The 14577-nt window shown below is 40.0% G+C and overlaps 1 protein-coding gene across 9 annotated transcripts in view; it reads left to right on the top strand.

Moving 5' to 3' along the window:
* Positions 1 to 14577, top strand: part of SMARCA4 (SWI/SNF related BAF chromatin remodeling complex subunit ATPase 4) — a 67407-nt gene that overhangs the window by 12355 nt on the left and 40475 nt on the right. For all 9 annotated transcript variants that reach the window (XM_007432500.4, XM_088137655.1, XM_088137661.1 and 6 more), the window contains exons 3-11: positions 3002 to 3248; positions 4425 to 4557; positions 6504 to 6896; positions 7047 to 7145; positions 8338 to 8596; positions 9483 to 9609; positions 11157 to 11330; positions 13625 to 13798; positions 13903 to 14070. In XM_007432500.4, coding sequence (XP_007432562.1) covers positions 3027 to 3248; positions 4425 to 4557; positions 6504 to 6896; positions 7047 to 7145; positions 8338 to 8596; positions 9483 to 9609; positions 11157 to 11330; positions 13625 to 13798; positions 13903 to 14070 — 1749 coding nt within the window. In that variant the 5' untranslated portion in view covers positions 3002 to 3026. The remainder of the gene's footprint in view (positions 1 to 3001; positions 3249 to 4424; positions 4558 to 6503; positions 6897 to 7046; positions 7146 to 8337; positions 8597 to 9482; positions 9610 to 11156; positions 11331 to 13624; positions 13799 to 13902; positions 14071 to 14577) is intronic.

The following is a 14577-nucleotide window of genomic DNA, read 5'->3' as shown; positions in this document are numbered from 1 at the left end:
TTTTATTATTCTTCCATCTTTGTGCGTACAATAATCTTGCTGCTGTTACCATATACAATATTCATTTCCCATATTTCTTTTCTAGTTCATCGTCCATAAAACCCAATAGAAATAATTCCAGTTTCATCGTAATATTAATCTGCAATATCTTTTTCATCATTGTATGAATTTGCACCCAAAATTTCTTTGCTTTTTCACAAGTCCGCCACGCATGATAGAAAGTTTCCTCTTCCTTTTCACACTTCCATCATTGGTTTGAAATTCCTTTCTACATTTTTGATAGTTTAACTGGTGTCATATTTTATACACAGATCATTTTATAAAAGTTCTCTCTTAAATTATGACACAATGTAAATTTAACACCAGTTTCCCACGTTCCTCCCAATATCCATATTTATATTATAAATAAAATTTGCAGCCCATTTCACCATACAGACTTTAACCTGTTTATCCTGTTTCAAATCTTAATAACAATGTATACATTTTAGCTATTATGTGATCATCATATATACATAACTTTACTTCAAAATCAGTTTTCCTCTTCGCAGTTCCTTTTGTCTATGTTAAACCTCTCTTTCATTTGATTATAAGAAAACCATTGAAAAGAATATCCTTCAGTTGCTACTTGTTCCCTTGTCTTCATCTTAATTTCTCCCTTATCTTGTATTAATAGATCCTCATATGTTAACCATCTTTCTTTCTGCTGTTTCTCTTCTGTAGACAGCTTCTTGTGTGGATGTCAAGAATGATATCTTTGGACACAGACTTGGTTTATATTTATTCCATATTCTTAGTAACGTATTTCTCAGGTAATGATTCTTAAAATCTACATTACTTTCATACCATAAAGAAACCAGGTCACCTAAACCTCAGATTGTGACCTTCCAGCTCCAATATTCTTTTATTTCTTAACAATATCCACTTCTTCATCCATACAAAACAACATGCAGCAAAGTACAATTTAAGATTCGGTACCCTAATCCTTCGCCCTGGTGAAGTTTAGAAACCTTCTATAGCATTAGTAGAAGGTTACATATGTAACCTGGCAAATGGCAGAATCAAATTAAACTTAGGTCTTGCAAATTCATTCCAATGGACACAAATGTAGGTTCTATTCCACTCTAGTTCTCCTCCAGTTCGTGTGTAATCGAATAAAGTAATAGAATTCAAATCAGTGCTCAAAAGAAGGAGAAATAATTATGTATGTTGAAATAACATTAATATTTGGAAACTCAAAAACTGAATAGGACTTGCCATTTCATTTTGTAAGTGATCATTGTAAATAGCATATTAAAGCACTCCTTTTATGCAAATTAATCTGGCAAGTACAAAAAAAAATAACTTAAAAAAAATCACTTTGTCATCTTAGGCATTTGTTGCCACAGACAACCCAGTAATAAGGAAACCTGTCCTTCCCTGCTCTCTTTGAGCTTGCAGCAAGTTTTTTATTGTGATTTCTGCAGTAATAAAGGATGCTAGCAAGTGTGAGGAACTGAGAAGGGCTGCAGTGCAGGGCAAATTTTAAATTATATTGTTTGATATTTAAGAGTAGTAGTGAATGAAAGATTGTGGGTTGAAAATGAAGGTATAGGAGGTTTCTAAACTTCACCAGGTTCGAGGATTAGGGTACAGAAAGCCAAAACAAGTGCATGGACCTGCATCATAGCACACTAGCTGAAGTTACTATTTTTCCCCACAGGCTTCAGTTCTTTCTTTACTGAGGACAGTTATGAATGAGTATGAACCAGGATCCAGTTTCACAGAACTCCAGCATCTTGGCTTTTCCAGTGAGACATTCTTAACAATGGATTATGAGCGTGCACTTAGTGCATTTAAACTAGGCCTAGATGCACACAGCTTGTTGTTGTTTAGTCGTTAAGTCGTGTCCGACTCTTCGTGACCCCATGAACCATATTGCGTCAGGCCTTCCTGTCCTTCACTGCCTCCCTGAGTTTGCTCAGTTTCATGCTCATTGCTTCAGTTGCACAACAGCACCGGTCTGCTTTATCCAAGCATGTTTTTCTGAGCACTCAAGCCCCCTTTGTCAAACCAGCAAGATAGTTACATCATAAACCATCTCCAAATTCTGAAGAGTACTAACTTCAGCAGGCTTCAGTGCTCTCTCCACAGCGGTTTTCGGAGGGCCGATATAAAAAAGTTTCCTATGAGCTAAGAGTGTGCCGCTCTGGACAAGGGGTTATTGAAACTACAGCTCATGTCCTCTTATACTGTACCCTTATAAGAATCTTAGAACCTGCGTTATAACCCTTTAGTAAAACAGCTGAGAAATGCTGGTCTTTGTTATGTACAGTTGTTGTTACCAGATCAGTATGATTTAGTTTCCTTGAACGTAGCCAAGTTCTGTTATACTGCCTATAAAATTAGAGATAACTTGATTGCCCACTGATGAACTCACCAGCAACTGTAAGATTCTTATTCTGTTTTGTTTTGTTTTTTCCTAATTTTTTAAAAATGTGTTTTATTTTTAACTGTGACTACAATAAACTCTTACGACAGAGTACAGATAATGAAAAAGAGATGGAAAGGTGTCTGGGCTGCAATAAAAAATTAGAATTTTCTGTATCTCTGTGCTACCCTCTTGTGCTCATCCAGATTGCTGCAGCTCTACATAAGTGTGAAAGGCATTCAGTTTGCCATAGATAGATAGATAGATAGATAGATAGATAGATAGATAGATAGATAGATAGATAGATAGATAGATAGATAGGTGATTTGTGAGCTGGTACTTGGGAGCTTGACAACACAGCCTTTTATCTTCCCCATGCTCCCAAGGACGCAGATTTGAAAGGAGGGTAAGTCCTGTTCAAATTAGTCCTTCAAAACTTTCAGATACTTATTTTCAGTATTTCCTTTTCCCTGACTACTGGTGGTGATATCTTTAGAAAAGTTTATATTCTAGTTATGCCATGCTGTTAACCATGATTGCATTTCATTAACAAATGAGTAATATTTCCCCCTAATAATACATTCTCTGCACTAGGATATTATTTTGAACATCTCTGAAAATGTCTACTCCTGATCCTCCAATGGGTGGGACACCTCGCCCCGGGCCTTCTCCTGGCCCTGGGCCTTCTCCTGGTGCTATGCTGGGCCCCAGTCCTGGACCATCCCCAGGTTCTGCACATAGTATGATGGGTCCCAGCCCAGGGCCACCATCAGCAGGGCACTCTATACCACCACAAGGGCCTGGAGGTTATACTCAGGACAACATGCACCAGATGCATAAGGTAATAAAGGATAACATTGTTTCATATGTGTACCTCCTTAACAATATCGGTTTGCTTCACTTGAATAGAAGAGGAAAAGGGGGGATCAATGTGAGATACTGCATATCCGTCTTCCTTTATTGTTTCAGTGATAAAATGTAGTACAGCAGAATGCTTTTCACAGTGTTAGGTTTCAACAAGGGGGAAAAAGAGTTATATTTTTGTGTGGTATTTTATTCACGAGTTCAGGTACAATATATACATAGTGCTCCCTCCTCCTGTTTTCTCCCAAAAATGTGTGATAAGGCAGAGGAAAGAGTTTTTTAGAACGCATATTTATAAATAAGGTTCTTGCCTTTTAGTCATGTGCTATTGAGAAAGTAGTCCAAAATCTCAGATGCATGATGCATATCAGTTTTCCCAGTTTAGTATTCCCAGATACATTGTGAATTCTGAGAGCTGGGTAGTGAGTGCATCTGCACAATGTATTAAATCACCCTGGCTGATTAGTGTGAATGGACATGCCACCTGCTTATTGTGTTTTGCATGGCTCCTTAACCGAGTCAACAGCTTCTTTGTGGTTTAATGTGACATGTTTATCACATGTTCCACGTTCTCATGTCAGATTAAACCATAAAAAGGATGCTGAGTATAATTAAGAAGTCATGGGGGATAGGAGTAAAAAAATGGCATGCATAATCATATTAACAAGCTGCAGTGATTTAAAATGTCATACACATGTGCTTGTAATTCATGTTGAATATGACTTTGATCTAGAATATCTTTTCATTTATATATTGGATTTATTTGATTGATTATGTGCCATTAAATCTGTGTCAACTCTTAATCACCACATGATCTTAGAAAATGTGTCCATTTCAAGTACTATAATGACAGGAATTAGGTCAGTATTTCTCCTGGCAGATTAATAGTCAATATGTTTATCGTGCAAATATAAGTAGGACATTAAAAGTACAATCCCATACATGTCTGCTGAGAAATAAGTCCAGTTAAGTTTAATGGGGCTTACTTCTGGGGAAGAGGGTATAGAATTTTAGCTTGGCCTCTCTAGCTTATCTCCATCTTGATTAGCTCTCATGTCATCTAATATTCGCTGGCTACTCTATGGATAGTTCAGTTCTTCCATTGGAACAGATTTGTTTAGAGGAGTTCTTCATGTGTTTTGTATTATTGCAGCCAATAGATTCCATGCATGAAAAGGGAATATCTGAGGACCCTCGTTACAGTCAAATGAAGGGCATGGGAATGAGGGCTGGTGGGCACACAGGAATGGGACCTCCTCCAAGTCCAATGGATCAGCATTCTCAAGGTATGGCATGCTTTCAGGATTTATGTAAATCACATTGCTGGTTAAATGTAGCATTTGTTCTACAATCAAGTGTCCTTCCATCCTTCTGATTCTTCATAACTTTAAGGTAACTTTCACAAGAAGCTTCCTCTGTTTGTGAAGGATTTTTGTGTAATTTAGAGCCACAATTTCTAAGCTTGCAAATAGAAGGGTCTCTCTGCTGTAGATACTGGTCTTCAACATATAAAGGGTAAGATTCAAACTGAGGAGTGGTAGAGTACCCCATTCTTCTCATATGTAGGTGTTACATCCTTTTGGAATGACTTTATATAGGAGTTTTTAAAGTTGTCTGAAAGAGTAAGACAAGAGAAGATTTACTTTGAAAAAAAATATGACTGATCAAGAAATAAGACAACTCTCCATCAGTACTACTGTTATCATCTTGATCCAGTACAAACTTTAGAAGAAAAAGAGTTTTTGCTTTTTGGAGCAGCAGAAGTTTGTGGTTTTCTGACTGGGCAGGATAGTAGATGTTCTGCTTAGCAGTAGTACTGCAACTTATTTCTGCCTTTAGGCTTGAAAATCTTTGTCATGCTTCACACATCATAGGAAACCATGGTTCAGGACTACATGGATGTGACTCAGCAAGCCCAAATGAAATTTCAGATTTGTGCACACCTCTTCAGTTCTTCTTTTGAGCAACTAGAAAGCATTGAATTCCTCCTGCCAAGTTTAGTTACACCATGTGGCCAGTTTCGTCCTTATTGGGACTCCTACCCACATCTGAGGAGTCCCAACAAGGACAAAACCAGTCATGTAGTGCCTCCTGGTGGCCAGTATAACTGAAAATACGACACAAGATATGTACTGTGTAAAAATAGAGAAATACCTGCCTCCATTGAAGAAAGGAGGTGGATGTCATGTAAAACCCCATACATGGGAATATTACATAATCTAATATCTGTATCTCTCTACACTGACAGCTTAAGGGAAAGTGGACTGTATATACCATTCTGATAGCTTCTGCAAAGTTTAATTTCAATTTAATAATTCTTGGTCAATATTTGACTCAGAGATCCTGATCAATTTTTCAGCTTAATCCTGTGGTTCCTGAATGGGCATTCTGGGGTTACAGGCTCATTAAGACTTCTCTTTCTTAAAATGTTTTGGAGAAAGAAACCTCAGATTTTTATTGCCAAAAGGTCCACTTTTCATTCTTTTCAGAAGTAGGAATTATGACATTGAAGTGGACAAAAAGAGGCATGCTGGAAAGTGTCTCTAGAAAGACTGAGTTTCTGCAGAACCCAGGACCCTCCTGACACATCTGTAAAATAAATAGACTGTAAAGTTTCAAATTAAAAAAGAGCCCTGTCTGATCTTCTGTTCAGAGATCTGCCTTTATTTTCCTCCATCCCTTCCCCATAAGGTTATTCTCAAAATCATTGCCAGAACTAGCCAATTTTCAACCCTGGAATAAAAACCTACTTTTTCAAAACTAACCTTTGTTTGATTGAAACCAAGATTCCAGGTCTGAATATAATACTAATTTAGCAGTGAAACTAAATTTCACAGAAATCGTTTTCTCAACCATGCAGAAGAAGCAGAGGTACATAATCAATGTGCCAGCCAAACCACTTGGACCCACTGAGGCACATCCACTTATTCATATTGGTAATGTTATGTTCAAGTGTGCTAATCTCTAGGCAAAAATCCTCTCCAACTGCTGTCATTTGGCTGTTCATCTGAAATGGTTATGCTCTTTTCCTACCAAATATTGGTGGCATAATTACTTTAATTTTAAACTGCTAAGTAAAAAAAGATGTAGTGTCTACTAAAATGCAAGCACATACTTCAGATAAAACTGCTTTATCCTTGATTGTGGGAAGTACAAAGCAAATGAAGCTTTCTTTCTTTCTATCTCTCATTCTTTTTTATTTCCTTTCTCTTTTTGTCTTGCCCCTTTTCAGGCTACCCTTCTCCACTTGGTGGTTCTGAGCATGCATCAAGTCCAGTCCCAGCTAATGGTCCTTCTTCTGGCCCCCAGATGCCATCTGGCCCTGGTGGAGTCCCATTAGATGGTACTGACCCCCAAGCACTAGGGCAGCAGAATCGGGGCCCAACTCCTTTTAACCAGAATCAGCTGCATCAGTTGAGGGCTCAGATCATGGCCTACAAGATGCTTGCCAGAGGCCAGCCATTGCCTGACCATCTTCACATGGCTGTGCAGGGAAAAAGGCCAATGCCTGGAATGCAGCAGCAAATGCCAACTCTACCTCCACCTTCTGTATCTGGAACAGGACCAGTGCAAGGACCAGGGCCTGCACCTGGACCAACGCCTCCGAATTACAACAGACCTCATGGTGAGTCTAAGCTGAAGTCTTTGAGACTCATCTGGGGTGAGGTTCTCCTAGGTCCCTTCTGGGCGGGCTTTCCTTTGCTCAGAGCAGAAGAGTGAAATGTGCGAAGAGAAAGCTTAATTGTGTGCCTGTGTTTGTCCTGTGTTTTCACAGGTATGGGAGGGCCTAATATGCCCCCTCCTGGACCCTCAGGAGTTCCTCCAGGAATGCCTGGGCAGCCCCCTGGTGGACCCCCCAAGCCCTGGCCGGAAGGTAAGGCTGTGGATTGGGGGGACTTTCAGTTGGGTTTTCCATTGCTATGTTGAAATATATCCTGCTTCATTGGCATCTCAATCATTAAAGGCTTCCAAGGCTTCAGCCTGCCTTTTGCTGTAAGAGGCTATCATGTCACAGTTTTTTCTGTGATATCCATGTGACTGTTTGTGCCAGGAAATATGCCACCAGTCTGAAAATTGCTACAAAAGTCACAGTGTTTGAGGATGGGTATCTGTCAGCCTTGCAAAATAGTCCAGAAAGGAAGCATGCCCAGATGAGCTATAAAATTATCTAGTTTATCAGAAAATGTTTTATTTTTCCTTTATTTACAAGATTTATATCCTATACTCATATGATATATCCCATATATCAACTGATCCTCAAGGCGGCTAACAATAGGGTATAAATAATAAAAATAAATTAAAAAATGCACGAACACCTAGCAACCCTGAATTCTTCTGCCCATGTCAGTATCTCATTAGAATGCTATGACAGAACAACACTACAATTTAGTGAATAGCTTGGAGAAAACTTATAATCAGATAAAATAGTAATCAAATTTTGTTCAGCTGATTACATGGATAATTCTGAGTAATTTTGTTCATATTTAGGCAAGGATTGAGAGATCCTTGGATAGGCTAATGTTTATTTATTTAAATAATTGACATGGCCACCCATCTCACAGCAGTGACTCTGGGATTAAAACAATGGTTAAAGCAGTGATGCCCGAGGTAAACAATATGTCCCAATCCAAAAAACAGTATCAACAACAAAGCTTGCCTAACCTCCTGGTCCAACCACCTGGGGAATCAGCCAAGTCTTCAGAGAAAGATGAAAGGCTAACAGAGTCCTTGTTAATTGCTTCTCAGGTCACTGACTAGTTTGGGAACCAGCATGATGTAATGGCCAGATGCAGACAAGGAGTGGCCATCGCATGTTAAGATGGACAGTGATAGGCACCCATTCCCAAGGTGGCTGTAAGATTAAATTTCGAAGGCAGGGAAGCACTAGCATACTCTTGCCTTTTGCTCTTTAAATAAAAAACATCAACTTATTCAAGTAGTTAAGTACATTGACCTAAATGTTGAAGCTGGTCTTTGAAGATTTCATTGTTTTGCATATACGCCCTCAGTGGGCTTGCAATATGAAGGCATCCCATAAACGTCTTCCTCATATTGCTCTTCAACAGGACCAATGGCGAATGCTGCAGCCCCTACTAGCACACCTCAGAAACTGATTCCTCCTCAGCCAACAGGCCGTCCTTCACCAGCACCTCCAGCGGTACCTCCAGCAGCATCCCCTGTCATGCCTCCCCAAACTCAGTCACCCGGGCAACCAGCCCAGCCTGCCCCAATGGTTCAGTTCCATCAGAAGCAGAACCGTATCACTCCAATCCAGAAGCCGAGAGGACTTGATCCAGTTGAAATCCTTCAAGAGAGAGAATACCGGTAAAACTGTGGCTTTAAATGGCAACTTCGTTGGTATTGCTCTGATAGGAAATGTGGATGAAATTCATTTGAATGATCAGGCGCGTTGGTGCTATAGTTAGCGTTGAAGTTAACTGTATCAAGTGACTACCACCGCAGGGAATAGGTAAGCAATCCTGCATGGCGCTGTGGACAGCATTACAAATTTAGCAATGTATTACAAGCTACCTGGTTGTCGAGGGTAGATTCCATTACCTGGAACAGTGTTTCTCAACCTCAGCAACTTTAAGATGTGAATTCCCCAGAGAAACACTGACCTACAGCAAGGGTTTTCAAACCTTTTCAAGCCACAGAATCAAAAAAAGCTAATGGCAACCATGGGTTTTTTTCGTGGAAGATCAAGTCCTGGCCTTTCTCCTGTACCTAAGAAAAATTGCTATGGATGTCCCTGGCTGCATTCAAGTGTAGTTGTTGTTGTTTGGTTTACCCTTGATCTCTCATGGAACTCCATCAAGTTTTCAAGGAACCCCCAAGTTCCTCAGAACACAGTTGGAAAAATCCGGATCTGGAGTCTCTTGTCTCACATTTGGCTGTCAGGCACTGAGCATGACCTTCCCAAGGCAGTGTCCTTCAAATGCTTTGAATCAAAATTCCAAATATTCCTAAGGCACCATATTGGGGAAAAAGGTGCGATCCAAGTTTAATAGAAGCACAATGACCATCAGTCCTTCCTATTCTCATTCATTAAATGTTTCTTGAAGCCTAAAACAAGCCTTAATTTCAGACAATATCAATACTTGCAAAAAAGCTTATTTTAGCAGATCAGTACTGTATTGGATATGTTTTGCTTGATGTATACAATCCCACATGCTTAAGCTCATTGAGTGTCTTAAACTCTTCTCTGCAGCTTGCAGGCTCGCATTGCTCATAGAATCCAAGAACTTGAAAATCTTCCTGGGTCCCTGGCTGGTGACCTGCGAACCAAAGCAACCATTGAACTTAAAGCCCTACGACTGCTGAATTTCCAGAGGCAGGTAGGTGATACACTGCTGAAATTTTATGGCCAGAGTTTGCATATATCTATGCAGACGTAAGAGAATGAAGCTTATGCTTGAGTAGCTTCCTTTAAATAAAACTATTGTAGCAATTCTTAAAATGTCTTCCCTTTAATGGAGCCTACTTAAATAAGTGCCAAGTGGCTTGTACAGATGGGTCATCTCATGCAACAAAGTGATCCTGTACTTTCTGCTGCAGCGAAGCTCCAAGTTCACATGCCAGTGGACCATCCTGTTTCATCTCAATGCTCGGAAATGATCCTTACCGAATGGGCTGGGTAATTTCACAGGCATTCTGAATAAAGAAAGGAATGGCAGGCATAAAAAATCATAGTGGCTTTGCTGGCCCAGAGTCTTCTGTGTTTTTTAAAGCAGGAGAAGACACCTTATTTCTTTAATTCCTTGTAGATGTTTATATTTGGTCTTGGCCCTACCTGAAGATTTCAGTTACATCAGTCCAGTTGTAGCATTGGGGTCATCTGAAATCAGGAATATTATGATGAAGAGTCTTTGCTCCAATAATCCTGGGCTCACTCAGAATGCCTGGTATGTTAGCAGGCATTATAAACATAGGGCAAAGCAATGCTGGATAAATAATTCTGCTTTAATCTTTCATTTTGTCCATTAAGCTTCAGGTACATTTTGATAACAGTATGTCTTTGCAGCAGCCTGACTCTAGAAAAACGAAGAGGCAAGGTCAGAAGTGAAGCAGATTTTGATAAAGAAGCCCCTTTGCAACTCAAGCTAGTCGATGTGTCTAGTCCTTTTCTATTCTATAGTGGCATTGGCTGGCTGGTTTCTCTAATAGCTTTCTTTTATTTATTTTATTGGATTTATAAGGCTGCCCAACTCAAACAGTGTGACTCTGAGCGGTGTACAACAGAAGAACAAATGAGCAAAAAGAACCACATTGCACAAAACATATGTAATATATAAATGTAAATGTTCTTTCAGCCAGAGCATAGTGGTAGTGCAAAAACAAGAATCTTGTTTTTCTAAGTCCAAACAATGCCAGGTTTTGCGTAACTGTCTGGGCGCTGTTTAAGGGACTGAATAGGAACTGAGGTGTATTTCTGTTCCGACACACTCTGCTGTTTTTTGTTAATCTCTCTTCCCCATGGGCTTTTGGGAATCTGTTTCGTATTTCTCTCTTATCTTGCTTGAACCCGCTGTTGTTCTGCTTTTCAAAAGGACTGTTTGATGGGTGTTGTGTTTTTCTTTTGCCTCTATTGTCCAAGCACAATTCAGTACACTAAAAATCAAGAACAGGTAAAACTATTTGAATAACAGAAAAGCAGCAGTAGCATCTATTCTTAGAGATGTGTCAGGTATATTCAACTGATTTCCTTGGTGATGTGAGATACAGATGTTTAAATTTTACGGTGGATTCTGATATTTGACAACATACATAGAGGCAACATAAAATGTATTAGTTAACATGTACATACAGTAAGTGAGGCATTTCATTGGACCCCACTCCAGTCTCAGTTTGCACCTACTGTTTCTTTTAAAATTTTGTTCAACAGCTGCGACAAGAAGTCGTGGTCTGTATGAGAAGGGATACTGCACTGGAAACAGCACTGAACGCCAAGGCATATAAACGTAGCAAGCGGCAATCCCTGCGTGAGGCTCGCATCACTGAGAAGCTGGAAAAGCAGCAGAAGATTGAACAAGAAAGAAAGCGCCGGCAAAAACATCAGGTGCGTGAAACAATGGCATGTGTAATAGGGTGCCAGAATGGGTTAATAATCCGTGCATTATATTTGTTATTTCCTTGTTGGGATAAATAAAGGATATGATGAACCTGTGAATACCAAGCCAACCATAGCCAAATGTGGATGAGCTAAATGTGCCTTAGGCTGTGGCCACTGAAACACCTTCCAGATCCTTGAATAAAGAGGAAAGCTAGAAAACCATCTGGGAGGGAGGGAGGGAGGGAGGGAGGGAGGGAGGGAGGGAGGGAAGGGCTACAAGTTTAAGAGAAGAGATAGGAGAAAACAGGGAAAGGCATGGGTGATAGTGGAAGAGGAACTGGAGAGGCCACCACTCAGAAAATATAGATCCATCTAATGTATCTGTCCTGTTATAGGTAGTTTTCCTTTCTCCTAAAGGTTGTGGACCCCTTGCTTTACAGTGGAATGTAGAAAAGACTTCCGTTGCTCTAAAATAATAGCTGCTAACACAGCATCTAGAGTAGTGTTTCTCAGCCTTAGCAACTTCAAGATGTGTGGACTAACTCCCAGAATTCCCTAGCCAGCCATGCTGGCTAGGGAATTCTGGGAATTGAAGTCCACACATCTTAAAGTTGCCAAGGTTGAGAAACACTGCTCTAGAGCATGATGTCTGGGCAGTGGCCACAAGGCAAGGATATAGCATAGGATTCCATTCTAAAATGCTAAGAACCTTTGTCTTTGCTTGGATTGTTGAGCATCAAACAGATTATGGCATTTTATCTTCAATCCAAATGTACAGGTAGAGATGATAAATGATGAGGGAGTTTCATGGCAGAGCTAAGACTTCCTGCCTCACAAAAAAGGTGAAGAGGAATGAGGTGCACTTCCTTCTGCCCTCTTTAGAGGATACCATAAATGGATAAAATTTAAAACATAAGAACAAAAGTTCTATTGGTCAAGCTTGTGCTTGCCAATAAATATGGAGAGAACTGCACTGTTTCTCTCTAATCTGCAAGTGATGGGCAGGAAGCAAAGGTCAAGCCATTGTTCTGATCAGTGTTCCTATCCTCAGTTGTGGCCAGCCACTTGATTTATTTAGTATTTCACACTCGGCTTTTAAGTTTAATCCACATTTCATTCATTTTCATTTATTTATTAATATTTCAATTTATAGAGCCACCCATCTCAAATTCATGACTCTAGGCAGGTAACATCCGTTAAAAACTCCAGGTAGCACACAACAATAAAACAATACAGATGTAATTGGCAGCTGAGGTAAAAAAAGGAAAACAACAAACAACAAATCAACACAACCAATGCATGGGCTTTGTCACACATCCAGATCCTCAAGCATGTCTTTAAGGCATTTTCCCACCAAATATTTATTTATTTATTTCCGTTTATATGTCCACCCATCTCACTTACGTGACTCTGTGCAGTTTGCAAGTTAAAACAGCAAAAAAATGAACTTCAGCTACGTCCTAAAGGCTAACAGGGTTGGGGCCAATCTGGCCTCAGAAGGGATGATATTTCAGAGCTACAGCAGAAAAGGCTCTCCTCCTGGGTGCCGTCCGATGGAGCTCCTTCGTAGACAGGATGCACAACATGTCCCTTCCACCAGATCTGATGGGACAGGTAGACGTAACCAGGAAGAGGCAGTCCCTCAAATAACCTATACTTACATACTTAATGGTTTGATGGGATAACGGAAGTGAGAAAAAGGAAAGCATCCTTCAATTTGAATTTACTTTGAAATAAATGTAAAAAAAACTTTGGAAGATCCCATCCCAAGCTTCCCACCTTGCACATAATTGGACCTTTCAAATACATATTAGGAAGTAAATGCTGTGAAACTGAGCCCCAATGATGGTTGAAGCAGCCCAACTTAATTAAGTCTTTTTACATCTGGTTACCAGATTGCACTTGACTCTACCCCTTCCCAGGCCTCGCAAGATCTTCCTGTGCTGGAGTTGCTTCTCATAGTAGAATCAAGCTAGCTTGGTGCATATTGGACCTCTGAAGGTCCCCTCCACTTGAGCTATCTACATCTGAAAATTGCAACATTCTGGAAATCAGCCAGAAGGAAAGCAGAAACAAAAGCAAAGATTCAATTTGGATGCCCAGAAGTCAGTCTTAACCTCTGGAGCTGGTAAAATTCTGTGGTAGTTTTCCAGAACGTTGGCAACAGCTGACTCTATAATCAGGTTTAACACCTTTGTGAGGCATACTGTGTAATTACTGATATCACGCTTGTAATACAAACAAGCCCTAACCCATGTGTGATTCATTCATTAAGCCATTTTCTGTTACTGTTCTTTTAGGAGTACCTCAACAGCATTCTCCAGCATGCCAAGGATTTCAAGGAGTACCATCGATCGGTCACCGGCAAGATCCAGAAGCTGACAAAGGCTGTGGCCACCTACCATGCCAATACTGAGCGTGAGCAAAAGAAGGAGAATGAGAGAATTGAGAAGGAGAGAATGCGCCGGTTGATGGTATGGCTTTTTCATTTCCATGCATAGAATGAGCCTGATTGATCATTTAAATGAATATTCCCAGTTTAAGAAAATTATGACTTGGGTCTGTGTGTATTTTACAGGCTGAGGATGAAGAAGGGTACCGAAAGCTTATTGATCAAAAGAAAGATAAACGCTTAGCCTACCTGCTTCAGCAGACAGATGAATATGTGGCCAACCTCACAGAACTGGTGAGACAGCACAAGGCTGCACAGGTGGCAAAGGAGAAGAAAAAGAAGAAGAAAAAGAAGGTCAGTGAGCCAAACCAGTCTGCTCTGATCAGGGATATCAGTCAGAGGCAAGCCCTGGGTAAACCCTTGGCTGAGATGCATCTCATGTCAGTCTGGCAAGAGCCAAAATCGTCTGAGGTCTCGTATGAGAAAACAGAGTTATTTTCTGCAAAATGACATATAGATTCAACTCCCATGGAATTTCTGCCATTTTTTATTATGTATCTCTTTAAAATTATATTTGTAAAAGTTGGCACCAACTAAACTATGGTGCCCACTGATGTTGCATTGCCCACCTCCCAAGTATGTTAGGAAACTGAATCAGAGTACTTCTAAATGAAAATAATGCATTTAAATAAACCTCGCTACATTATTGACTTAGAGGCCCAAACCTCTAAATTACAGTTAGAATGAAAATGTTGGTTCTTCATGCATTAAAACTGGAAAAAGTAATCTAAATGCCTTTCACTGGATTACTATGCTTTAAAATACTTCTCTCCATTGTAATAGATGCTTTTCCTGATCTTC

Source organism: Python bivittatus, unplaced genomic scaffold (assembly GCF_059951505.1).
Source record: "Python bivittatus isolate LINGU-HERP-01145 unplaced genomic scaffold, Pbiv_v1 ctg000220_np1212, whole genome shotgun sequence".
NCBI classification, from domain to species: Eukaryota; Metazoa; Chordata; class Lepidosauria; order Squamata; family Pythonidae; genus Python; species Python bivittatus.
Note: the sequence above shows the minus strand (reverse complement) of the source record. Positions and strands in the feature narration are given on the sequence as shown.